This window comes from Centroberyx affinis, unplaced genomic scaffold (genome assembly GCF_046629955.1).
Source record: "Centroberyx affinis isolate AG114_WGS23_722 - 3 ecotype Tasmania unplaced genomic scaffold, CSIRO-AGI_Caff_v1 ptg005539l_1, whole genome shotgun sequence".
NCBI classification, from domain to species: Eukaryota; Metazoa; Chordata; class Actinopteri; order Beryciformes; family Berycidae; genus Centroberyx; species Centroberyx affinis.
Genome location: NW_027282782.1, coordinates 1 through 26,311, shown reverse-complemented (window position 1 = coordinate 26,311; position 26,311 = coordinate 1). Strand labels below are relative to the sequence as shown.

The following is a 26,311-nucleotide window of genomic DNA, read 5'->3' as shown; positions in this document are numbered from 1 at the left end:
CTTTTCCTATTAAGTCCTTACCTGTCAGTCTGCCCTTGTGACCCTCAGAGAATGGAGGAGGAGCTTCAAACCCCAAGGGACAGGGAGCTAAACCAGCCAAACCTGGTAAATGTCAATCATCTGATAGTATGAAGATTATGAAAATGAAGACTTTCTCAATAAGCTTATTTTATCCCTATTGAGCATTTTGTTGATCTCTAGGTGATTGTCTTTGGCACTTTTGTCCACCATATAGCTGGGCACAGATAATTCCTCAAACGTATTATATTAGGAGTAATTAGTAATGACATCTTACCGAACCATCAAGAAAGTATAATTATGGTGGGAGTTTTGCCAGTGGTTTCCCTAATTTGTCCAAACCCTGTACATCCAAAACTAGACTAAAATGAGTCTCTGTTACTTTGGTGTGGGCTAGATTGATTTGTTCTATGTGTGTTAATATCTGTGTGTTTGCTTTGCCTTGAATATTTGAATTGTACTATTTGTAATACATTTTTTACATGGACATTCTAGACTGTGGACCATCAGGAGTACCAAATGGGCAATGGGTAAAAATACCCAGACCGGGTAAACTGAGAGTTTTATATTTTAATGTTGGTGATCAGTTTGGCTTTTGACAGCAATGTGTGATCATCATAACTGCAACTGTCTTACAGTATGTGCATGCTAAGATCTATATTTTTTTTACTTTACTGCATGTAAAAATATTCTGAATGGATTGTCTTGCATATGGTTCAGTTTTTAAATCTCTTTAACATGATCAGTTACCTCTGATATTTTAAATATTGGCATGTTTTTCTCACATCTTGCAACCCCTTGAGGGGTCCAAACCCCCAAGCTGAGAACTGCTGATTTAATAAACAAGTGTGCTTGGTCCATATCTTGACGGCTTTGAATATAAAACACGGGGAGTCAAAGCAGAATTAACCTTGTATTGTTTTCTCATTGTCATTTAAGGTTATGGTGCAGGAGCTGGGGTATCCACTGGTACTAAACCCAAAGGTATTTATACATATACATATAGTCTCATTTTTGACAGAACATAATATATTTTAGATAGAACGTACAATATTTAAAAATTTGCTATTTTATTAAGATAATTTTGTGTTTTTTCAACAGACCATTGAGTATGTATGTATGAGTTATTCTTCACAAAGCTAAAATGGTGTTTTACTTTGTGACTAGGCTATGGCAATGGAGCTGCTGTTCCCAACAGATATGGTGCTAAACCCAATGGTAAATCTACTTAAGTCTTGACAGTCAATACTCATTTGTGTATCGTGTTTACAGTTGAGTGTTTTACTTAAAACAGCCTCTTAACTCTAATATTCATGAATGCAGAAACTATTGTATTGTTATTGTAATTGTTTAGGGTATGGTGCAGCTGCAGGTGCAGGAGGCTATCCAAATGGAGGTGGGGCTAAAACATCCAAACCAGGTAAGGGGCCTCATAAAACAACTAATGGTCAGTAATTATTATTATCTTTCAGGAAATGTTGTTACTTTGAAAAATATGCCCTACTGACTTTTTGCATGTTTTGTTGTGTTGGCAAACAATTTCAGAACAGATTGTTTTAAAGTTTTTGGGTGAGATCTTGAGTTGTAGGACATGATGATGTGGAATATCTGGTTTACTTATCACTGGCACTTTGAAGACTTTGTGAGTGACTAATATGTAACATTATTTTCAATGATGCTTTGTTTACCCCAAGGTTTTGGTGTTGGAGCAGGAGGCTATAATGTCCCTGGGCATGGCAACGGATATGGAGCTGGTAAATTACCCTCAATACAGACATACAGTGAAGAATGTGCTCATTTACCCAACTTCTTTGAGCTTTCTTAGGTTTAAGCTGAGACTGCAAGGAAAATTTTATTTAATTTTCCAGACTAATGGAATGCAAAAATGCTGTACATCATGTGTTGCCTTTGCTTTGCTCTGTGCAGGCCTGGGATATCCTTATGCAGGGAAACCCAAACAACCTGGTGAGACATTTCATTTTCCTCTCATATAGTTACTGGCTGTTTTCTTCTTCTGTTTACTGCTCTTTTCAGATTTCTGAGTTATTGTGAAAAATAGTCTGTCAAGTTGGTTTGCTTAACATTGTGCTACATTCACTCCTAAGCTAGGAGTAATTAGCTTGCTACAAGAACCCATTTTCATGTAACTGGACCTTCTCATGTGGTGACACATGAAAGCAAAAAATAAATGAACGGCTTGTTCTCTAAGGTCTGTGTGTGGGTTAGCTAACATTAAGTGGAAATTTAGAGAATAAAGGTAATCTAAATGGAGTTCAATTGGAGGTTCTCTAAAATTATAATTTGTCTAACGCTAGTGCACAAATAATTAAGAGCATAGGGCCAATGTTACATAACACTGTCTGGTTGCCATTCTGCATGGATGGAATGATTAGCATTTTGCAGTAATCCTGCTTTTGTACAAATGTTGTGTTAATGTTTCCTGTATGGCTTCAGGTTATGGACAAGGTGCCTACCTTGGCGCTGGATATGGAAATGGAAATGGAGGCGTACCTTCAAACGGTAAGCTGTAAACATTTGAATTAAACCTGTGAGATTATTGCAGGTCATAGGTTTTTTCTGATGTCCTAGTATAAGATCTGTGGATTGAGATTGTTTATGCTGACTTTTTATGCAGGTTATGGAAATGGCTATGGTGCTGGTATACAGCCTGACTATGCAAGTAAGTAGCATTATATACTATACTTTTTCATATAAGAGAGGAATTTAATTTAGGTTGATCCTCATTGAGTAAATGGCTAGAATACCTGTTTGTAGAATGCCTGTTTGCCTGTGAATTACAGCAAAAGCCAACATGTCTCTCTTCTTTTCCAGATCTTGGCCAAGGTGTGCCTGCTGTTGATGGCAAATCAGGTATCATACGAGTGGGGAGTGAGGACTCTCTTGAAGACAAATCTAACATTCAGCTAGCTATGCTCAGTACTGACACCATCACCACACACTGTATGTCATTTTAGTAATTGCATCCTTTTGCAGGTGAGCTTGGTGCTGGTGGATATGGAAGTGAGTCGACAAATGGCAAATATGGTGAGACTTTGCATGTCGAAAACTAGCACTTTACTTCATGCAGCAGCGATTGGTCAGTTAGGGTCAGAGGTGAACTAATCTTATGAAGTGGATCTGCAATAAACTATATATATGAACTAGATAATCTTGTAATAATAATAATCCATCATCATGTCGCTTGCTGTTGATTCTACAGGTGGAGCCAGACAGCTTCCTTACAACGGAGCCCCAATCGTTCCTGCTGGACTAGATGGTAAGAATACCAACATATAATGAAAATAGGGTTTAAGCATGCATGAACTTGAGGATTTTAAGCACTAGCATGGGGTATTTATTTTGTTGCCACCTACTTTGTCAAAATAGATCAAATTCTTGGGTCAATTCTTCAATGACCTGGTCTGAAAACTACTTGCAATCTAGTAGCATTTACATTTCTAGCTGTAAGAGCCAGTAGAGATGATACAAAATAATTTCCTGTATTCTCATACAGGAACCAGTCAGTTTGAGCCTCAACCAGCTGGTTTAGGTCCCAATGGAAAATTGGGCAGCATGTATGGTGGTAGGTATAACTTTATCTCAAGTAACTGCTATTTTTTATGTGATTTGGTAGGTATGTTATTGTCTAACATGCTGGAATTTTCCAATGTTACAGGAATGGGCAGCTTGCCTTTTGGTGGTCAGACCCTTGGAATGGGAGCAGATAAATCTCAGACCAAGTACGGTGAGTCCCTTTAATCCAGATTCTATCAATCCACCAAAATGCATCTTGGAAGAGGAAAAGGAGAAACAACTTGATGCACAGAACTTTCACATAATTATTAAACTCATCAAAGGAAGTTAACAGTTATACAGTTACATTATTCTTTGCTTTCCTACTGCCTTGCTTGTCTTCATATATTCTCTTGCTCCGATTCAGGCATTGGGGGATTGCCGTTTGCTGGTAAACCCCACAACAGGGGATCTAATGGTGCAGGGAAGTACGGTATGTCCATCATTTATTGTCATGCCTGCTGTTCAGTCTCTTTGTGTGGATGGCACATGTGGCTCTTGGTCAAAAATGCATGTCCATTCATTTTTTATCCATGTGTGTTGAATGCATGCACCAAAGTATCTGTTTGTATGTGACTGTAGCGTGAGAAGAATGAATGTTTGTGTGCATGCATACCCTGTGATATGCATCGTTGCATGTATGTGTCCAGGATGTGGTGTTTTTTACTCTGCTTCTGAACTGTTGGTCTCATTTGTACCCAGGACACGGTGGAAGCCCCTATGGGCCTGGAGGTGATGGCAAATTATCTGGAATGTATGGTGAGTGTATCACTTGTCTCCTAGTCATCTCCTTAGATGTATACCTGTGTGCCCCTCAATGGTATTGATCATAAAATCAAGTAGCGCTTTCTGATTTTGGAAATCAGCACCGTACAGTACCATGAGTGCTTATATTTTCAGTATGGGTGCTGAGCTACACAGGTCTTGTAGCTAACAGTAGATGATATTAATTCAATGTACTCGCAGGTGGTCTTGGTGCTGGCATGGGAGGCGATCCTGCACCAGGAAAATACGGTCAGTGTTTTGGAAAAATGGTCATGGCCGTTTAGAAACAGGCAGCAATCAGGGCAATTTTATCACCTAAACTGTTCATGAAGGAGATAAAAAATTATTAGCCTTACGCACAAACCACATACTGTTTTGGTGCAGTTTTTCCTGTGGCTGGTAATTTTGTCTGCACTGTTTTTTTCACACTCTTTTCTTTCAATGCCTCTCAGGATATGGCATGGTCTCCAATGGTGGGCAACTTGGTCTTGGCAGTGACGGAAAATCAGCAGGCAAATATGGTAAATACTCTGTTCTGTGCCACATAAAAATCCAGTTCTCATTCAGCTTCTTCCCCTAATCACTCATTCTTTCTCTTCCTCTACCGTCTCTCCCACAGGTTATGGAGGATTGCCTTATGAAGCTCAGCCCGTCGGACTTGGCCCTGAAGGCAAATCTGCTGGCAAATATGGTAAAAAAAATCTTTATATATATTCTTTCTTAATTTCGTCATGTACTTACTTACTTACATGTACTAAGCCTAGCCCTAAGAAATATTCACCCCCTTGACTTTTTGCATGTTTTCTTGTCCAATAAAATTAGTTCAAAATGTATGAAACGTGTTTGCCAGTGAGACAGTACAGTCTGAGAGAGACCGAACTGGCTGAAACTGAACTGGCTGAAGCTTACACCAGTGACACCTAGCTTCTCACAGGAAGATACTGTATCACACCAGGGAACTTCAGCTCCTCACCCAATGGAAAATCGGAGACAGATGAATGCAGAGGATGTGACGATACATGCGTGGTTCTGAAATGAATAAATAAATAGATACATTGAGTAAAAGGTATAATGAAGTGGGCAATACAACACACAATGTTGTAAATGAAGTAAGACAGCGTCCTTAAGAATAACAACAATAAATCAGACAGTATAGTGGTGTTGTTACAGGAGTAGGTTATGAAACAGGGAGCTACAATTACCAACACCAACTACTTCTGCAAAAGTCGGCACAATAATTTCCTTGTACTGCAATAGCAGAGACAAGCGCATACACACACAAGTAGCATTTGGGAATTCGGTACACTCACTGTACACTCCACTATTGTGTATTTACTTTGCTGGATATATTGGCAGAATATTACTCTTGTGCTCAAAGAGGAAAATAAAAACATATTTCCAGATGAATGTATTATTTGTGTTTGTGTCTGATCCATGGGACCACATACACCGTCTGCTTTTGTAGGCACGCTACATACATATTTAGGTGTATTCATACATATACATTTGTGCAGACATAGTCTAAATAGGTAGTGGAATACCGACATATGTGTGAGTGTGCTCACTGTACGCATTTGTTATTTTTTCCCAGGTCTGGCTGGGTCACCATATGAGCCTCAGCCTCTTGGGCTTGGACATAATGGAAAGTTAACAGGCAAATACGGTGAGATTTAGCAAACGTGGTAACTGCCTTCTAAATGTCATTTGTTTATTCTTTGTGTTTAACTTTTCATCTCTGTGTGGTTGCCAATCGCTAAGGTGGTGGTGAAGTTCCCTATGCACCACAACTGCTTGGCCTTGGGAGTGAGGCAAAATCTGCCGGAAAATATGGTACATCTTTTCATATATTTGTTCTTTTGCTGTCACTTTCCATGTCAGACCAATCATTCTTTTTTCCCTACGTTTTTATTGTTATTCAAATATTTTTATGAAGTTTTACAGCTGTTATGCAACAACTAAACACAAGTAACCATCAATTAACATTAGACAATTTACAATTTACTCACACAAACACCCTTGTACCTATACCCATCCATACAAAAACACCTGTGTTCATTTCCCTAACAGGAAAAAAAGAAAAAGGGAAGATAGAGAGGATAAAAGCTATTGATTATGTAGTGTTAACAGAGGGAAATTCTAGCTCAAAATAGGATAGAAATGGTTGCCCGACCTTTATGAACTTTCAAGTGGAGTGGATATTCAAGATGTGCCATTACTTCTTCCACCCAGTTTTCCCTATGTTTTTAAAATGGTTCTGGTGTTTACTTCGTCATTTTACTTCAATCTCTCAACAGATATCCGGGGACCTTATGAGTCGCAGCCCCTTGAATCTGTACCTGAAAGCAGACCAGCTGGAGAATATGGTACTGTGTCCTTATCACTGTTGAGTTGTCTGATCTGTCTGGTTTAAAGCATACAATTGCAAAGTGTAAGTTTCCCTGTCTTTTCTGCTTTAAACAGAAACGGCCGGTTTGCCTTATGAGCCCCTGCCTCTTGAGCCAGAGACAGCTGGAAACTCCTACGGTGTGTGTCCCATCAGGAGCAGAGGTTTCCTTTTGAGTGATTCACTGCACAAACCCACACCTCTATCTCTCCTTCTTATTTGATCTTTTCCCCCTGATCTCTTAGTGAAGGGAGAGGCACCAACTCCAGCTATGGCAGTCGAAGGCGAGGGGGCGTCTATTGATAGATACGGTATGAATGTCTGCCTGTGCATGGTCCTCATCTGCTTTCTCCTGTGCATTCAGTTAATGTTGAACTGTATTTGTCACTTTCAGAAAATGGAGCTTACATAAATGGACACGTCCAGCCTGAAGGTAACAGGGACACTCATTCCAACATTTTCATTATATGCACTGTGTTTATACAATAAAGATAATACTGGATTCTGAGTTTAGAGTCAAGTCAGAAAATTGAATGTAAACATACCCATCCCACAACCCTTTCCACCATTTACACCTACTATAAATCCACTCCAGAGACATACACCAGTTTACCTGTGATATTGGGCATGGCATGAATTGGACATAGTGTTACATATTCGCTAATATTGTCTTGTATTCTAATGCCAGTCCTTGTGCTATCCTTTGTGGATGTCATTTGGCCGTTACTGTCTACCCAGCCACTGTTCTATTCATTAGAAATGGGCAAAGCTTGGTACATGTTTATTAAGCAAAGCTCACACTCCAATCCCCCTGTTCTTCCTCCATCCTGCCTGCCTCTCTGCCTCTGTATTCCCCCTATCCTTTCCTCCCTCCCTTTAGTTGTTGCGTTCCCTGCAGCTCCCACCCCCAGCGCCTCCCTGGCCTACCCCCCTGCCCCCTCCTACATGCCTATAGTCTCCTCCTTCCCGTCTGATGTGGCGCCGGTAGCAGGTGCCGATGCCCTGCCTGACCCGGTGGGCACCGCCAGCCTCTCCCTCGCATCCGAGCCCGACGCCCAAACACAAGCCCCGCCCCCGCTGCCTGAGCAACCCGAAGGCCTGCTGCCCCAGCAACCGCCACGCCAGATACACATTCAGCAGCATCTCAAGCTGCACTTTCACCCACAGGGCAAGTCATGGAGAGGTAAAAACACTGCTAGGTAGATCCAGAGCCCAGCAGAGTGTGTGTGTGGGGGGGGAGGGGGGTGGAAGGGAGGTTGGCTAGAGTAGAAGCAGAGTAGAGTAGCAGAAGATGAGAGGTTGACTTAGTATATCCGGAATGGTTGCAAAGTCTGAAAATAGATTGGCCTCCCTGGCAGGGTGATGGGTGAACATTTAGGCATCATTTCCACCGTGTTGTACTGTGGGAAGCACAGTATCTTCAATTAGAAGAAAATTCGGACTGAACAGCTTTGCAGGCTTGCTAGCTTTAAATACCTTATTGGTATCTATTTACATGTAAATAGATACCAAATATAGCTTTGAGTTTGTTTGCCAACCAATTTATTTAGTATATGCAGCAGAGGCTATAAGCTTGGTTTGTATTATGTAATCAATGCACATAACATACCAGTAGTAAATCATTTAAAAACTGTAAGTGTCAATACTTTCGCATCATACTGTTGGTCTGAAAAAAAAAGACTTATATATTTTATTACATTTGATTCTTCTTTATTACATTACATTCTTTTCTTTCTTTTCAGGAGGAAAGGACAGCAAATATGATTTGAATGGCTTCTTTGGGAACGGTGGATACCAAGGTAAGAATAGTGTAGCTCAGACTTATTATTTCAAGTGTGCTGACTTCTCATCCCACTCACCTCTGTATTGCTTTCTTTTTTCACACAGGTTGACATGCAAACATTATTCTTTTGTTTTTGCCGTTGTATATTATTTTTTGATTGTTTCCTAGTTTTGTATTTTGATTTTCTCCTCTCTGTGTAATATTCCTGACAATTATATTTTTTGTCAATCCTTGTTAAGTATTTCTAGAGCTAAAACAACACTTGATATTTTTTGTTGTTAACATTTTGTTTTAGCATATTATGTATTTTTTTATGCATTTGATGTATTTCTTGCTTGATCTCTCTGTCCTGCACTTATTGGTCATTATTCATGCAAAGAACTGCTTGAGAGTTTGTCTGCTGCATTTGTTCAATGTTTTGTCAGTTTCGCCTGCATGTTGTCAACTTCACATAATTCTGTAAACCTAAATTCAGTCTAATTTATTTTGCATGGGAAAGGGTTTTTTACTACCTGTGGCAAGCACCTGTCAATTTTTGGACAGTTTTTTTTTTGATTGATTAAAACCATCCAAAAACTTAACCAGAGGAAAATGTTGCTTAATTTATCTGTATGTACGTTTCTATATTTATTTTTACATGACATGCCTACCATCTTAAATATTTTTATATTAACATGATAATGAATTATCAATGACAATGAATAAATGTCAATAAAAACAGAAACAGAAAAAGAGAAACAGAAGCAGGACCACAGATGCGCTTTAGGTATTACACTTCACCACTTCATGACTTATCTCAAGTGCTGTATTCCCATATACCAATTTAGGTGTTGTAATCCCCAGATTATCCTGACTACACCACAGTTGCAGAAGAGCTTGAAGAATAGGAACAAGCGTGCAACCTAGAATAACTGCATCAGGGAAACAGATATGTATGTACAGAGTGAAGCTGAGGTGTGTGTCCGTTACTAGCCATGACAGCGAAGGAGCAGCTGCAGCAGTGCACATGGCTTTTTGTGAGGATTACCCCAGCTTTATCCCTAGGAATAACAGCCGTTTGCTGATTGGTCCTACTGAAAGCATGCCACTTGGCCAGCTCAACAGGTTGCCTGCTTGGAATCGTACCTGTCTAATGATGGGTTTCAAGGGCCAGAATCTCCTGCTAGTCTTTATCATGACCGTGCCTGAAAGTCCTAAGTGGGGTCTCATTTAGGATGTAAATAGTGAGGAAATTGCATTGTCAGCTGATGTAAGCTTTGGGGGACGTTGGCTGCAGGAAGTCGTTATGGTGTTTTGCAAAGGACCGCGGCTGTTGGACTTTACAAAGACCCCCCCACACCTTCAGTTCAACAGATATGTCCTCACCGGCTACCGGCCAGTGTCCTCTGCTCACGAGTGCATGAGAAGCCTCTTCTATATGCACAATGAGCTGGGGAACATTTACACCCATGGTAAGTGCTGAAATTAACTTTGCATTGCCTGTACTTAAAATGCTATTCTTTGCCTTGAGAATCCACTATCTACTATTTTGGACTAAACGTAAAAAAAAATCAGAGAAATAATGTTAATGAATGCAACTGAATTTGCCCTTTCAATATATTTCTTTGCAGTTTCAAAAGCCTTTTTCATTGTCATTTCACATGTCACTTAACATAGAAAGAGCAGGGGAAAACTGGTTGCAAGGGATTAAAATGACACCAAATTGTCTGAAATCACCATGCATCCCACTTCACCCATAAAGGGGGTGTGCATGCAAAAGAGGTCACAGAAGGTCACTGCTCTCAATTATGGCCAGTTATAAGCACAGTGGACAAGGCTGTGTAAAGAGACTAAAGATATGGGGTATTAGCTGTAATCTGTCTTGGGAATCCCTGTCCTGGAAATATCCCACTGTTAACTGGGTCTTACAAGGGTGTGCAGGTGATTGACACTTTGTGCAGCATAAACAATAAACACACTGCTCATATATCTTGAGCAAAGGGTCTCAGAGACAAATGTGAAATTGCACAGATGAGAAACAGCTGCAGAAATGTGTTGAAATTGTAAAACATTGGTGCAGTTAGTGAAAGACTTGCACATTGCCTCTAATTCAGCCAAAGTTGTGCAAACGTGAGCAACTACAGAACGCTAATTGTACATGAGCTAAAGCTTGCAGTGCACACCCTTGAACTTCCAATGGCATCTTCTCTGTGCTGTGCTTCCTCCTTCACTATCCTATAAGTTCATTAAGACTAACACTCTTACTGAGGGGAACTGAAGGGTATTAGCATTAGAGAGTTGCTCACTAGGATTCAGTGCACTAGTAGAGTAACGGCCAAATGTTGTTCCTGGTGCAAACAAATAGAGGAACCATTCTCAAATGCTAAATTCCTCATATTGTTCTGCAAAAGGTGTTTTTTTTTTTTTTTTTGTGGTTCCTGCTCTGATTAGGAAGTTGGACTTAAAATATCACCATGAGCAAAACTGCCATTCACCTACAATACAGGTTATCAATATTACAAACCTATTCAGACCTTTTTTCAAGAAAAGCTTTGGTTAGAGGAACAGAAGAGGAGAGCAGTTTAAAGCCAGTAGGTCAGTTTTGTCTAATATAACACTAACATGGTCAAAATATGGCGATGATTCATGATTAGTAGGCTTTCTAAAGGACACTCACTCCCTGCACAGATTTAAAATCAGAATTTTCATTCATCTATCTCCATTCTTTTCCTCCCTATTCTCTCGTCTCATCTCCACTGCTCTGTCCTCTTTCCCCCTCTCCTCGCCTCACCTCCTGTCGCTCCAGGCATCCCATTCTTCCTTTTCCTGGTGCTGCTGCCTTTCAGTATCCCATGGGCGGAGGTGGAGAGCATTTGGATCTGTGTGGTCCACTACCTGGCCTGCCTCTCCCCCACCGTGGGCTCAGTCCTTTACCACGTCTTCATGAACCATGTGGGCGGAGAGCACGTCTACGACACCCTGCTCTCCCTGGACATGTTCGGGGTCTGCCTGGTTAACACCCTGGGTAGGTCCTTGACACTGGGTGAAGACGACCACAATTATCACTCTGTTACTTACACAAACATAGACTCCTCACTAGGGATGGGACGATATCGAAATTCAATATCGTGACACAAAAATGTGACAATATGTATCTTGGGGCAGAAAAATGAATCGTGATATTAGCTAAATTTTATTCTATTCACAATTTCACAAGCTCTCCATTGAAATTATATTATTTGTAATGACATCTTTAAATTGTTTACATTCTAGCAAGCCAGTGACATTGCTGGAAAGATTTGTGGCTCAAAAATAAACATAATTCTGCAGAGTCATACTTTGTTGCGATTGAGCTTTTATTTATTACATCGTATTGTGGTTGTATTGAATCGTGAACGCCATATCGCGTATCGAATCGTATCATGAGATAAGCGTATCGTCCCATCCCTACTCCTCACTATAACTTATGAGGCAAACTGGCCACAGAATCAAAGATGCTTGATGCATATTGGCTCTAGTCCCTACCATTTATCACTAATAAAAACCTATAAACAGGCAATATGGTCTGATATACTGTAGGTGCAGTGTTATTGCCATTCATTCATCGTCCCATCTTCCCACTTATCACCAGGGGCGTTACCCATCATCCACATCACCCTTCTGTGCTACCCCACCATGCAACAGATGGCCTTGCTGGCCTACATCCTGCTGTCGGCCTACGGGATCTACTGCGCCACCACGGCCCGCACCAACGTCCTGCGCTTGCGGGCGTTCTTCTGGCAGGCCTTGTTCCGCTTCAGCCTCTTCCTGTTCCGGGTGTACGGCAGCGGGGTAGGCAGCCCGCACTCGCTGCGCCTCTTCTTCATCATGGACTCGCTGGCTGTGTTGGGGGGGCTGGTCAACATCATCCAGATCCCCGAGCGCTTCAGCCCGGGCCTGTTTGACAACTGGGGGAACAGCCACCAGATAATGCATGTCATGGTCATTTGCTCTATCATCTACCTGCATTGGGGCACACTGGAGGATTTAGCCTGGATTAAAACCTACCAGTGTCCCGGGGAGTGAAGCTAACATCACACACACACACACACACACTTTGAAGGCTACGTTGATCCCTGATAGTATCAAGATTTAGGATTTAATGAGGTGAGACGGAGGAGTAAAGTAAGGATGAGAGGCAAGCTGTGTTTTGAAATGCACTTTAGTCTTAGCTGCTGGCACTGAGATTGTATTCATTATGATTAACCCTTCATGAGGGATTGATTCCTAATTTGACATTTCTCCAGGGAAGAATGAAAGGAAGTTACAGTGTTATAACTGTGGAACTCAAATGTCACTGTACTGAATTCAAAATCCTGAGCATACTTGATTCTTAGTTTATCAAATGCAGTAGCTTTTAATGCCTATAACCAAAATAGTTGTTTTTCATGGAAAATTATATTATGCAATAAATCGTATATTTTTATATCTTGTCTCGGTTTATATTGCATTTGTGTGTGATGGGCATGCCTCATGTAAAATAGTGACAATAACACCAAGATAGCATGTATGCTTTCACTGTTTAATTGCAAGAAAGAGATATATACATTTGAAAAGAAAATCCAAGAATCAATTTTTTCCACATTGCTCTATTAGCATTGCTTGTATGTCACTCACAATTTAATCTGTGTTTTCATGTAGACTTGGCAACAAAAATTACATTCCTTTGCATTGGCATTTTTATGAACTGAAGATCTTCCGGGCATTAGCGTAACCGGCACCTTTAAAATATACTGCAACCTTCAACACGCACACCCCAAAAGCATCAAATTGTGTGAAAATGATGACAGAGTGATTATGGGCTCTTGAAGAGGACAGGTGTGTAAATCAGTTAGCTTTGAGAGAGGTCAGGGTGTTGCAGAAGTTGAATACATAGACCCTGACACAGTAGTGTTGTGTTTTTGAGTCTATGCGTTCTATTGCTATCTGCAACACTGGACAGCGTTCCTCTCTTTTCTGCCAATAAGAGCGCTCTGGTCCGTTTCCGTGGATTAGTCTTCGTCTGAGCTGCTGTCGTCCTCAGGCTCTGATAGGTCAGCGATGGGAAACCGCAAGATGGCTGCCACTCCGCTCAGCTGAGTCAGCTCTGAGGAGATAGATGGTCAAAGATACATCAATACTTGTAGCACAGAGCCTGGACATCTCAGCAACATATAGACTGATTTTATTTCTAGGTGCAAAAATGCATAGACTGTGAGTGTCATCTAGCATTTACAGTGGTAAGAACTTACAGCATATGTTGGCGTTTTCATTATTTTACCCATACCATGTACATTACATGTTAGACAGATGTGACAAAACCCTACACAGACAGATACTTATTACGCAATAAGCCACTAGAGGCTTTACAGTGATTTTAGAACAGCTAAGAGGCATTGTTGGGGTACAATGCAAAGCTTTTATGAAAACCTAAACTAACTTTTCAACATAGTATTCATCAAAATAGTCCACTGTACTTACGTTCACCAGACACGTGAAGGCTCGAGAATATTCTGTAAATAGAGAGAGAGAGAGAGAGACAGAGAGATTTGCGATGATTTGGATGGTTGAATAAGGATGTTCTGACTCTGACATTTGTGACGATGTATACGTTTACGTGGCCACTGTGTGTTTTCAGTGATAACTCGTACCTGACAGTGCCGCCATTGTCCCGCACGCTGTCCACCAACCGCACATACCGACTCCTGGTGGCCACCTCCTGGTGTCTGGAGGCACACACACACACACACACACACACACAGAAAAAAAGCACACAGACCTTTTTAACAATTTGAATGTTATCCCTAACTGTGCATTCACATCTGTGCAGTGGTTGACTTGAGCTCACTGATTAATAGCTGTAACACCAATAGTGTTGCAGGAACAGGTAGAAACATTAGTATGGCAAAATGAGGAGATGAGGTAACCGTGGCAATCACTGGGTTTCTTATGAGACCTAAAGATTACCAAAAGATTCTCATTGTTCTCTGGATTTGAAATAGATAACCAAATCATATTCTCAGTACATACCTGAACAGCTTATCACTTATCAACAGGGTGTCAATGGCCAGGGCGTCAGCAGCTTTCTCCACATGAGCCAGTCTATAATGAGACAAAGATACAAAGGTTATTGATTAGCAGTGGTAACGCATGAGGACTCTGTGGGTCACAGACAGTTTACTGTTGTGGTCCATCTCTCACCCATAGAAGGCTCTGTCAGGCTCATGCTGGAGCATCTTGTAGAAATCCTCCAGGGCTTTCACCTCTCCTGCTGCCTAAAAGTTACACATACACGTTAGCATTTAACACACTGATATAGTCCAAATTGTCACATTTCAAAACAAACTGACAAAGAATAGGACAGGATGAGAATAATCACCTTGGTGTCAGAAAGTCTACTTGTGACAGTGGGATCAGAAAGGATTTCTGCAAAACACCAAGCATTTCAGTAAGTTTTTGCCTAGCAGAAGGGAAAGATATCATTGTTTTGTTCTCAGAATCCATCAGCTCCTACCTTTGAGGGAGTACTTGTGACCTGATGAAGAGTGGACCAGCATGAATTTGGGTCTGTTCTCCAGTAGGACCTTGTTGTCCTGTCGGACTGCCTCCTTAAAGAGGTAGGTGATGAACTGGTCCTTTACAAACCCTGGACTGGCCACCAGCATACACTTCACCACTGTGGGGGAAGGCAAGGAAAAGAAAAGAAAATTAAATTTGTCCATATGTGTGCAATTCACACAGAAGTGTTACGATAAACTTCAAGCAGAAATTGAGAAGAATAGAGAAAACAAGCAGAAATTAAGAAGAAGCAAAGAGGATATGGCAATAAAAATAATAAAACCGAGTACATACCAATAACAGATGTAATAAATGACAACCCTAACCCTAACCCTAGCAAAGCAACAGGATAGAACGGCAACAACAACAATGAAAAACAACAAATAAAGTGGAGTGGTGTTTGTGTGTTCAAGTGTGCATGCATTTGTGAAACATAACAGGAATATACAGTACATGTGTGCATGAGTGAGTGTGTGCATGTGTGTGTATGTCTGTATATCTACACAGCAGTCCCACCATCGAAATTGATGTGGCGGAGAATCCCCTGCATCACTGCCTCGTAGAACCTCTCCAGTGCCTGTACACAGAGAGACAGACAGACATTTACAGAAACAGTATGATGTAAAACAACCGCTACACAACAAATACACCCAATCCTCAATGCTAAGAGACTGGGCCATCCAGGTACACAGACTTGGTCACTTTACTCAATGAAAAACATCAATCTATCCCTGCATCCATTCAGCTTTCCATCTTCAACTTTCAATCATCAGTGGCAGTTATCACACTTATAACCCGCTATCCATTTCCTCCATTGATTCTCCAAGTTATTTGCCAGTTATTGAGGGTGACCTACCTTCTCATGCTGAGTGCAGCTGCCCCTCCTCTTGCGAGGAATAGTGACCTCCACCTTTGCACGCAGCAGAGTCATGGCAGGTGTCACCAGCACCAGGTTGGCCAGGCCCTCTTGCATCACCACCGCTGCCACGTCGGCCTTCTGAGCGGCATCACACGCCTGTTCTGGAGGGTGGAGAAGAGGAGGATACAGGGATCAACTGAGCTGCTGTGTGTTACCTAATAAATGTGTTATATAGTCTTGGAGAATTATTGTTAGCAAATTAGTTTGTTAGCTGGCTGGTTTGGCAAGCTGCTAGGGAAATAAAAATATGCATATTTCATAGTAAGATCCCCCACAATTTTGCAAGAAATTTGGGAAACATATCCTTGTTTGCCACCGTGGATTCTCGTCACTCTCTATACACTCAATATGATCTTAACCCTTCAACATCTGAAGGTAATGTTTTACATGTGGACTCTGTGTGTCGTTTTAACCATATTTGCTGACTTCACAATTACTTGTTTGACAGAAGGAAGCAATGGTCTGTGTTTTGTCAGAGTGCAAAGTCAGGAGGATTGGCCAGGCCATTGGCCAAATCTAAAGGCACGTTTATTTGAACACTACGTATTTGTTTCTTTAGTTTGGGCAGGAGAGCAAGATGCCATTTAAACTTGGGTGAGAATGCCTGAAAATGCTCCTCTTCCAAGCTGTGGCGCAGTTCTTTAGGAGTGAGAACATAACCCAAATCAACTACAGAAAACAGCCCCACAATGTGCAGTTTTATGGGTATAAGGAGACGGATGTTGACAACTGATAGCATGCAGTTACTCATGCTTGGAAAGCCTCGCCTATTTCTTCATGTGTTCTTAACTGGTATGAACACTAGAGAAGGTAAATTACAGCTAAGATGGCAGACAAGTCCATCATGCTTAGCTGGTTTGGACCAAAGAAAACAAACTATGGGTGTGATCGCACTCTAACAAACAGTAACACCGGCTTACCGATCCTATCGAGCACAACGCTGTCCCAGATCTTTTTAGCAAGAGTGAACTTCCTGTTGAGCTCAAGCTCAATGGTGTGGTAGGCCCCCATCTGAGGAGCGAAGAACACAACACAATCACTTACCACTAATAACAGGAGTTAATAATTCAATATTATCGTTTATCGTCTTTCAATACAATCATATTGTGAAGAAATAATGATATAGAGTTACCGTGATGCACAATTGAGTTTTCTAAATTAATGCTAAAAAGCAGATGCTAATAAAAATCTCTCACAAAATGAGATGTGAAACAAATGAGGAAATATTTTAAAATTAGAGTGTTATCGTATTACCCTGCATTTCAATGTGATGGACATCAAATAGATTTAACATGTTATTCTGCATATATTAGCATATATGGTTATATATTCATATCAAAATAATTCCTTATGATTATTGTGAGATGGGCAACTATATTGAAATGGCAAGTAGAACTGACAACTTCTCAGCCACAATCAAATTCACCATAATCTATATAACTATTACTATAATCTTAGTATCAAGTCGGTCTTCCCTCGTTGTATCACTCTACTCTGCTGTAAAACTGCTGTAAATGTAATAATTCTGCAACATTCTCAGACCTTGACATACTGGTTCTCCTCCAGGTTGGTGCCTTTAACCCTCAGCTGACAGGCCTGGGAGTCGAAGTCGATGGTCTCCACACTTAACGTCAGAGTAGTCCGCACCCTGGAGCTGCCCACACTGCCAGTGGAGGACTCTGTCTGCACCTTCCTGTGGGACCAGGGGGCAAGTTGTGGTGACTTTGTGTGTGTGTTTGAGACCAAGACACACAGCGAAACACAGACACAGAGAGAAAGGAGGCGGGGGAGTGAGAGAGCAATCTGGAAAACTGAAAAACAAGCACAATCATTTCACAAATCGCAGGATGATTTACCTATGTACATGATTACACAGACAACACAGATTTAAACAACTATCAATGAAGGGAAGAACAAGGCATTGATCACTGAAAAAGATCACAGAAAGATGCCGGCCTCCCAAGTCTGACACGATTCCCCATCCTGCAGCACTAAAAGACCAAATGTCTCTCACCGGTTTGGAAAGTGTCGGATGCTGGGTGCGTATTGCAGGGGGGTTTGCCATCAGTTATACACCTGTTTCAGTCACCTTTTCGGTGTGATGGTGATAGAGGTTACCTGATGGTGGAGGCTCTCAGGCTGTCTCCCACTTGCAGCAGGTTGTAGGTGTGCCACATGTCCTCCGCCTCCTCCGGCATCAGAGTCACCTGTCTAGAAAGGTGTGTACAATCTGTGAGTCAGCCTCTGAGTCGGTGTCAGTCATGTTAGCAGCAAGACAGTTGATGGTTACAATATGAGATTTTGAGTGTGGATATCACTAGTCTTATTTACTGAAGGCATCAAGCTATTGTTGAGGGAAACGAAGCGGACGGTGCAATGATCCAGAAGCATCCATGCATGTGTGCAGCAATCATGGAGGGAACACTAGCCGTGACACAATCCAGTGTGCTTTGTTTTGCTTGCTCACTGGGGCGTCTGCATTTACGCCCAGTCATTATTACAAAAGTCCAAAAGGTATAATTTACACTTAGTCATCTTTCTTTTCCTGTTAGGGATCGGACCCGTTACCACGCATCGGCCACTAGAAGGACTGTTGATCCAATATTCAGGAAAGATAAAATACTGGCTCTATGTGTGTATGGTAACTTTAACGATGCAATCTTAATAACTTGTGAGGTACTAGACCACCACCATATGGACTTTCAGCGTCCATATGGTGCGTTATGAACACCCATTCGCCACGTCTCCGCTGATAAACAGAAACTTAAAAACACATATGGACACGTATCACGGCTAGGTTGCCAGTGAGCTGCAAAATAACGTGCAAACACTGATTAGCTTGCTAGCTAACGTTAGCCACTCACCCGGCATTATCTTTTTCAATATCTTTGTAGAGCAGCTTCATGGCCGTATAGTCGTGTATTGTAAACAATATTACTTGCGTATATGAGATGGGGTACAGCCAATCCGAGTTAGAGCCATGTTTATTCTATAGTAAGTCAAGCCTTTTCCCAACTTCAGAATGAATCGCTCGGTGCATGTTGGTCGCTTTGACATTGCGTCATTCCAAAAATGAATTTTTCCCATCTTTGGTCACTTCCGTGGGTGTCGATTTACTGCGCCACAAATACAACGCAACAGAAATACAAATATTTAGCTAAATGTGGACAAACGCACAATAACTTGCATTGCTTGATAAATTATTACATATTACTTCGACAAACGTGCGTTGTTTCAGAGAATTATTATCCATTTTCCAATCTTGTTTACGATAAATAAAATGCTGACAGACGTTCCAGTTAGCCAATCTGCGACAACATTCGGCCACAAGCACCGCCAAACGCCAAAAGTGACCAATGGCAACGCGGGAGCTGTTTTCCACTTCCGCTCAACCTCGCTTTGAGCTAACGCGTCCCAGCTACTTTTGTCGAGGGCTGGGTGCTAACCAGTGGAAGGAACAACGCTAGTCACGAGAAAATAAAATATTGCAAGTGAATTCGGACGTCTAGATGAGGATAGTTGACTGATGCGGTTTTTTTTATATATATTTCATCACATCTTTAACAATTCAATACCCAACCTCAATTTCTGAGGTTGCTAATTCCGCCCAAGGTTAGCTAGCTGGCTGACGGTAGCCGATTAAACTAGTTTAGCTAACTCGGTAGCTAGTTAGCTAGCGCGTTACGTTTTGAAATCGAAGGGATTATTTGAAACCAGCCTAAATACAGGAATACTATGGCTGAAGCCGATAAATTGAACATTGACTCCATTATACAGCGTCTCCTGGAAGGTAAGATTCACTATTTTGCTTGATATATATTCCCGGAGGTAGCCATTTTAGCTCACTTGGCTAATACAACCTGGATAACGTTAGCTACCTAGCTAACGGTGGCTACGTTCATCTCAATTCTTGCTCAGTGCTAACCGAGATCCCGAGCGCTCCGTTTGAATAATACAGTCTGTTGACTCTCCGTTATGTTTGGTCACTAGCATCCTCTCTAGTGCCAGATACCCAGCTGTTCAGTTCATCTTTTTAGCAGCTAACGTTAGTTAACCTTCCTGAATAATGTTCCCACTCGCCTTTGTAACACCACCTGAAATACCAGTATGTTGTTATGGTGCAATAGTTTGCCCGATAATTAATCCATTCCCTTGACTGAAATAGTGTTAGATATCAACATAGACGTTGTTATTTTCAAAAAAGATAGTAATACTTGTGTTTTGTGAAATGGCCCATGATGTTCTCTAATTGGGATTGGTTTAGATTGTCCATGCTTATATTAAAGGCTTAACATGATGCAGTCTCTCTCATTTGACCTATTTTCATTCACAATTAAACCCCAAACAGTATGCTCCTTAGATAATGATTATTTTGTATTATTTGTGTTGTCTACTTCTATGAATAGCTTAATGGGAAACAATGTCATGAATAGTACACAATGTTATTGATGATCCATTGTTGTCAATGTACTATTTTTCACTCTTGCCCCATTTTTTTTTCTTCTCAGTGAAAGGCTCCAGACCTGGCAAAAATGTTCAGCTGACAGAGAATGAGATCCGCGGTCTTTGCCTCAAGTCCCGGGAGATCTTCCTTAGCCAGCCAATCCTGCTTGAGCTTGAGGCGCCGCTCAAGATTTGTGGTGAGGTTTAGTTGTGGTCTTTAGGGTCGAGGGAATTCTATTGCATTCAACAGCATTCTTAGATGCCTGTTGTAGGCTAGAGTACTGGTCTGTTATGAGAAGACCACAATACTGTACATATTATGGTACGCATTCTTATCACTTAATGTCAAGGGAGACTCAAATGATGACTAATTTAAAAAAGAAAGTAAAACGGGAGTGATATCCTTGGACACAGAATACAGCGCATGACAGTGACCTTGATTAATAATTACAAAATTGTGAGGCTAAACTCTGATAACATTGGCGTGCGAGTACAGTATTGTTTTGCTCTTCAACTCTCCCTGGAGCTGGCCCCCTGTGTCATACTGCTGATTCCACTTAATGGGGAATGCTGATTTAAAGGAACAGTTGGCAAATTTATGGATTGACTGGCCAAGTTTGCATTGCAATGCAACTCACTGGCATCTTCACATTAAATGCAAGCTAGCACTTTGTTCGCTTGCTTAGTTGTCTCATCGCCACAAAAACCTCAAGTCAAGCAGCACCAAAGCTACCAAGCATCCATTAAAAACAGGCATGGTTGAATTCTTGTTGCTGTTGACTTGTACGGTGCCAAGTGTTCTTGTACCTCCATCCAAGTTACCCTTTGTTGTGTACATAAACACAGCATGACAGTCACACCTTCAACCAACATGGCAGTATAGCACCTCGCAGTCTTCCACTCTCACCAACACTGTCTCTCTCACCAGGTGACGTCCATGGTCAGTACTACGATCTGCTGAGGCTGTTTGAGTATGGGGGCTTCCCCCCTGAGAGCAACTACCTGTTCCTGGGGGACTACGTGGACAGAGGGAAGCAGTCCCTGGAGACTATCTGTCTGTTACTGGCTTACAAGGTCAAATACCCAGAGAACTTCTTTCTGCTGAGGGGAAACCATGAGTGCGCCTCCATAAACAGAATATATGGCTTCTACGATGAGTGTGAGTCACATGGCATGCATACAGACACAGGCATACATTGTTCATACCAACAGGAGCATCCACATTCACCACAGTTTTAATAAGGTTTTGTTTGAGGAGACTTTCCAAGTAAATACACACTCAAGAGTTTGTGAAGATTTTTCAAATGTTAAAACTTTACAGTACAGCAAAATTTACCAACATTAACCAGCATAACAGTGTTAATATCCCTCCCTGCATGCATCAGCTATTGGTGATGCCAGTTCATTTAGATTTCATTAGCATCATCAAATAAAGAGCCTATAAATATGGCTAGTTTACTATATAAAACCAGGCAATGCAAATAATTTGTAATAAACGACAAATCTGAATTTCAGCTGTTTTAGGCCCAATCGGAAAAATACTGAACAGTAATCAGTACACCATGCTTCAGGCTAAGGAGCATGATCGAGCAGTCTGGGTAGTGATTAATCACATGCCTTTCTCAGCTATTTACAGAGCTAGGATTATGTAAAATGTAAAGTATATCTGATGTGATGCAATAGTGGCAGCTGCTGGGACAAGATTTTATAGCCCTCCAGATAAGATTGTGACCAAGCAACTGTGTTTGCCTCCCACAGGTAAGAGGCGGTACAACATAAAGCTGTGGAAGACCTTCACAGACTGCTTCAACTGCTTGCCTGTTGCAGCCATCGTCGATGAGAAGATCTTCTGTTGCCATGGAGGTATTCCCATCAAACAGTTCATTTGGCTTCAATCCAGAACAAACATGCTAACTCACCTCTGCATTGTTGTTACTGTCAACATTGTGGTCAAAGACCTGCAGGACTCTATGGGAACTTGATTTCCTTTTTAAGTAGATTTAAATTCTCTGCCTGAAAGGGACTTAACATACAAAAAGCGCCTCCTTACATACCATGCGCCTGACTCCCATATGTGGTGGTGGATAACGCCTTTTCACAGCACATACATTTATTTTTTACCATAGTTGGCATAAAGCAGAGGGAGATAAATCAAATAAATAAATAGATTGAGATTTGATCAGGCAGCATGTAGCCTATACAGATCAATCAAAACACGCCTTGATCGGCTCTTGACATCCCTATTTTCCAGTGTTTGCTGCTGCTGATAAGTCAGTCGTGTAGACATGTAGAGTCAACAGCCTCCTCTTATAACCCCCTCCCTGGTTTAAAAAAAAAAGTGGTTTCCAAACATGTATATGGGAGTGGGAAACAACATTTGCTTGGATAGATAGTGAAAATGAATTTGAGGCCAGCTGTAAAAACAAAACAAAAGAATTTCCATTACTCGAAAATATGGACTTTGTCACCCTGGCAAAAAACTTTACAGGCAATAAGCTTTAGGACAGAATGTGCTGTAGCCACAATAACCAGGTAAAGAATAGCTTTATAGTTGGACAAAGTGGAGAGCTCTAAATTTAGAAATTCATATTATTCCTATTGTCTTGGATAGTCTTATTATTCGTAAACATGAACAAGTCTCTTCCAAAGTAAGAAAACCAACTAACACTTGAACCTTTGAATGAATTTAATTTTTCCTAATTTATTTTCTATAGATTTGCTCCTAATATTTAATCTTGATAAGAACACAGGTTCTAGTTCTCTGGTAAAGGTGTCCTTTTCTAGGTCAGAACTGATAACACTAGTGTACAATAAAGGCAACTTTGATATAGAAGTCAAACATCTAGGTGTACAAAATTAATAACCCCTTGTTCACTCTCTGTGGAGCAGCTTCTGATTGTACATGTGAATGACGTCCCAGTTTCAAGCTTTAGTTCTGTGGTTTGAGAGAGAGTTCTTCATTTTCACATATATGGATTGGACTGTTGAACAATAGGAGTAATAGGTATAGCTCAATTCGGGGGTTTCTACTTTAATTCCAACTGTAAGTTTAAGACCATAACAATTTAAGTGTTCCTTAGCAACAACATTGGAAAGCTCAAAGACCAGCTTCTTTTTATCAACAACATATCATGCATCCTGTAATGTAAATGTGTCCATACTCCCTGTCCTCTTCCCCAGGCCTGTCCCCAGACCTCCAGTCTATGGAGCAGGTGCGGAGGGTGATGCGCCCCACTGATGTGCCCGACCAGGGCCTGCTGTGCGACCTGCTGTGGGCCGACCCGGACAAGGATGTGCTCGGCTGGGGTGAGAACGACCGTGGCGTCTCCTTCACCTTTGGCGCCGACGTGGTCACCAAGTTCCTCCACAAACACGACATGGACCTCATTTGTCGGGCCCACCAGGTCAGTACAAGAGAGTCATCCTAAGGGGGAAAGGTGTTTGGGTGGGTTACAGTGGGAATGCAAGGTAGACCAGATAAATAAAAGGTGAATAAAATAAAAAGTTGGCAAAAAAAAGTAGCCCAGTGTGCTTCTGCACAGCTTTTTAAAATGGAAAGATATAGGTGTTGAACTCAGGGGTAAATGTTACTATGGAAAGAGAAGAGAGTGCCTCCATCTACTTTGAGCAGTTTTATTGGGAGTACAGCCAGGGTGATGTTGCCTTTTTAGGTATGTTAAAAAAGGGTGGATGGTCAGTAGGTCAGGTTCTTTTTGTTATGGTTTTATGATTATTGTTCCCTATAGTGTTCTTGTAATGTGCATCTTTCCTCCTCCTGTTCAAAGGAGGACTTGGCCATGGCCTTGTGAAGTGAAGGCAAGGTTAGCACTATTGCCAAACAAACCGTGTCCAGCTGGTAACGAATATTTGAAGAAAAGTCAGGCGGCACCTCTGAAGTATTGAAATAGTGCCTGTAGCACAGATGGACCAACTGAATATCCATTAACCACTTCAGCGCAGTATTGGATTTCAGCCCGGTCTTACTGATAACCAGGTAGGCAGCTGGAATGATAGAAATGCCATTATGATGTATTTTCTTGCCTCCCAAGTCCTCATTAAATATAGTGTTCATCATGTCATGTATTACGGGAAGTGTGTGGTTCTGTTTTTGTGCCTGATTCCATTGTGTAGTAGTTGAAAAGCAAATGGAGGAAGTTACCCTGATTCCTTGTGCACAGTAAGTGAACCTGTTGTGTCTCTATCTGTCAGGTGGTAGAGGATGGCTATGAGTTCTTTGCAAAGAGGCAGCTGGTGACACTGTTCTCAGCCCCAAACTACTGCGGCGAGTTTGACAACGCCGGAGCCATGATGAGCGTAGACGAGACCCTCATGTGCTCCTTCCAGGTAAACAAGAGACTTGCCGATCCCTCAAAAACATCCTGATTGATTAAACAGCCTTTTTCAAATGATAAACTACAATATTTAAACAATTAAGGAGAGCGCAAACCACTGTTGCTATTTGCTCATGTCTGTTTTTTTCTTTATTCCCCATTTTTAGATTCTCAAACCGGCAGACAAGAAGCTGTTCTATGGTGGAGGAGGCGGCATGGGCTCCGGTCGCCCAGTCACTCCCCCCAGGAAAGCCAAGAAATGACACCCGTAGCTCGCCCTCGGCCTCCACCTCCGCCCCATCCCTCCTGCCCTCTCTACCTCTCTTCTCCTTTCTTTCACCAAACAGCCAGAAATCAAACCTATACCCAGGGCTTTTTTCCTTTTTTATCTGTACTTCTTAAAACATTTAATGTTATGAATTGTCTGAATGAGTGCGTGCGCAGAAGAGAAACACACGTGTGTCTGTCTGCGAGCGAGCATTAAAACCATGTGTGCGCGTGTACATTTTGTGCGAGAGTATTAGAGATTTATACTATCCCCTCTCTCTTACCACTTTGCCCCGTTGAAAGGTCGAAACCACAGTGTCTGTCTGTACAGTAATTGTGACTGAAAATGCAGAGTTTGGGAGACAGCGGGCAATTGCTGACCTGATGAATTTAGCAGCAAACTCCTGCCAGCAGGTGGTGTGTGTATTTTGTGGAGAGGGGGGTATTTTGTTTTCCCTGTCCTCTGTACTGTAAAATCTCAAACACACGTGTGTGTGTGTGTGTGTGTGTGCACGTGCGTGCGGTGTCTCGCCCATCCTGCTCAAGTAAGATGTCAGTGTCCCTGAACAGGAAGGGTAAGGTCTGTCACCTTGTCTCACGAGAGGAAGCACATGCTTACCCACACACACATGCATACAGATGACTCTTTTCACAGATTCATACGAGCCAGAGCTGTAAAAACCCCACGCAGTTTAGGTTTGTACAGATTTGATTACTTGAAAGAGATTTTTTGTGAATTCGTTTTGTAGTCTTTCATCAAGTTGACCAATAAAGCGAGAATCTGAGCTAAACAGTCCTCTGATCATTTTTTTTTATTCGTAACCCAATATCTTATATGCAGACATGAGAATCTGTAATTAATCTTCATGCAAATAGCTGTTTGTACAGTTGGTAACAGCAGCCCCTCACAGTACAGTTGCCTCTAGTTGTCTTCACTAACTGCAATACCTGCCCATAATACTACTGTATGTCTTAATTAAAACTCCAAAAGATTATTTTTTTTAAAAATATATTCTAACATGCTTTTTAATGCGCAAAGCATTCAATGAAAGAATTGCGTTTTAACCTGAAAAAAAAATAAACTGAACTTAAACTTTTCTGAATGCGTACCGATTCAAAGATATTCATAGATAATTCACATATTTGATATTCAGCTTTCCATTTCCGCGCAACATTATGCATTCTAAATCAGAATGTAAACTGACCTTTGGTTACAGTAATTGTTGCCGTCATTCATTTTTATGTAACTGTGGAAGTGTTCAGCTGTTATCCAC

At 41.4% G+C, this 26,311-nt stretch overlaps 3 protein-coding genes across 8 annotated transcripts; 2 read left to right on the top strand and 1 right to left on the bottom strand.

Annotated features, from left to right (window-relative positions):
• The first annotated feature begins 6,052 nt into the window (after positions 1 to 6,052).
• On the top strand, positions 6,053 to 12,899 carry paqr4b (progestin and adipoQ receptor family member IVb). 4 transcript variants are annotated; one of them, XM_071546911.1, is made up of 4 exons: positions 6,053 to 6,062; positions 9,803 to 9,973; positions 11,308 to 11,526; positions 12,133 to 12,899. In XM_071546911.1, exons 2-4 carry the CDS (start codon positions 9,808 to 9,810, stop codon positions 12,564 to 12,566), a joined length of 819 nt encoding a protein of 272 aa, XP_071403012.1. In that variant the 5' UTR covers positions 6,053 to 6,062; positions 9,803 to 9,807; the 3' UTR covers positions 12,567 to 12,899. The 4 variants fall into 4 exon arrangements, with proteins under 4 accessions (XP_071403012.1, XP_071403009.1, XP_071403010.1 ...); XM_071546908.1 differs by lacking the exon at positions 6,053 to 6,062 and having other exon boundaries at positions 9,715 to 9,973; XM_071546909.1 differs by lacking the exon at positions 6,053 to 6,062 and having other exon boundaries at positions 9,715 to 9,979; positions 11,428 to 11,526.
• Positions 12,900 to 13,048: 149 nt separating this feature from the next.
• On the bottom strand, positions 13,049 to 19,237 carry pelo (pelota mRNA surveillance and ribosome rescue factor). Its single transcript, XM_071546902.1, has 13 exons — positions 18,861 to 19,237; positions 18,115 to 18,207; positions 17,539 to 17,689; positions 16,917 to 17,007; positions 15,934 to 16,097; positions 15,594 to 15,654; positions 15,034 to 15,195; positions 14,899 to 14,945; positions 14,721 to 14,794; positions 14,550 to 14,621; positions 14,171 to 14,245; positions 14,001 to 14,032; positions 13,049 to 13,626 (listed from the first exon to the last, which is right to left on the bottom strand). The coding sequence occupies exons 1-13, from the start codon at positions 18,899 to 18,901 to the stop codon at positions 13,532 to 13,534; spliced, it is 1,158 nt and encodes a 385-aa protein (XP_071403003.1). The 5' UTR covers positions 18,902 to 19,237; the 3' UTR covers positions 13,049 to 13,531.
• A 171-nt stretch (positions 19,238 to 19,408) lies between these two features.
• On the top strand, positions 19,409 to 26,287 carry LOC139667439 (serine/threonine-protein phosphatase PP1-gamma catalytic subunit B-like). 3 transcript variants are annotated; one of them, XM_071546892.1, is made up of 7 exons: positions 19,409 to 19,798; positions 20,478 to 20,636; positions 21,368 to 21,598; positions 22,198 to 22,302; positions 23,620 to 23,843; positions 24,649 to 24,783; positions 24,938 to 26,287. In XM_071546892.1, the coding sequence occupies exons 1-7, from the start codon at positions 19,732 to 19,734 to the stop codon at positions 25,031 to 25,033; spliced, it is 1,017 nt and encodes a 338-aa protein (XP_071402993.1). In that variant the 5' UTR covers positions 19,409 to 19,731; the 3' UTR covers positions 25,034 to 26,287. The 3 variants fall into 3 exon arrangements, with proteins under 3 accessions (XP_071402993.1, XP_071402994.1, XP_071402995.1); XM_071546893.1 differs by having other exon boundaries at positions 19,409 to 19,786; positions 20,505 to 20,636; positions 24,938 to 26,284; XM_071546894.1 differs by lacking the exon at positions 20,478 to 20,636 and having other exon boundaries at positions 19,409 to 19,786.
• Positions 26,288 to 26,311: the final 24 nt, after the last annotated feature.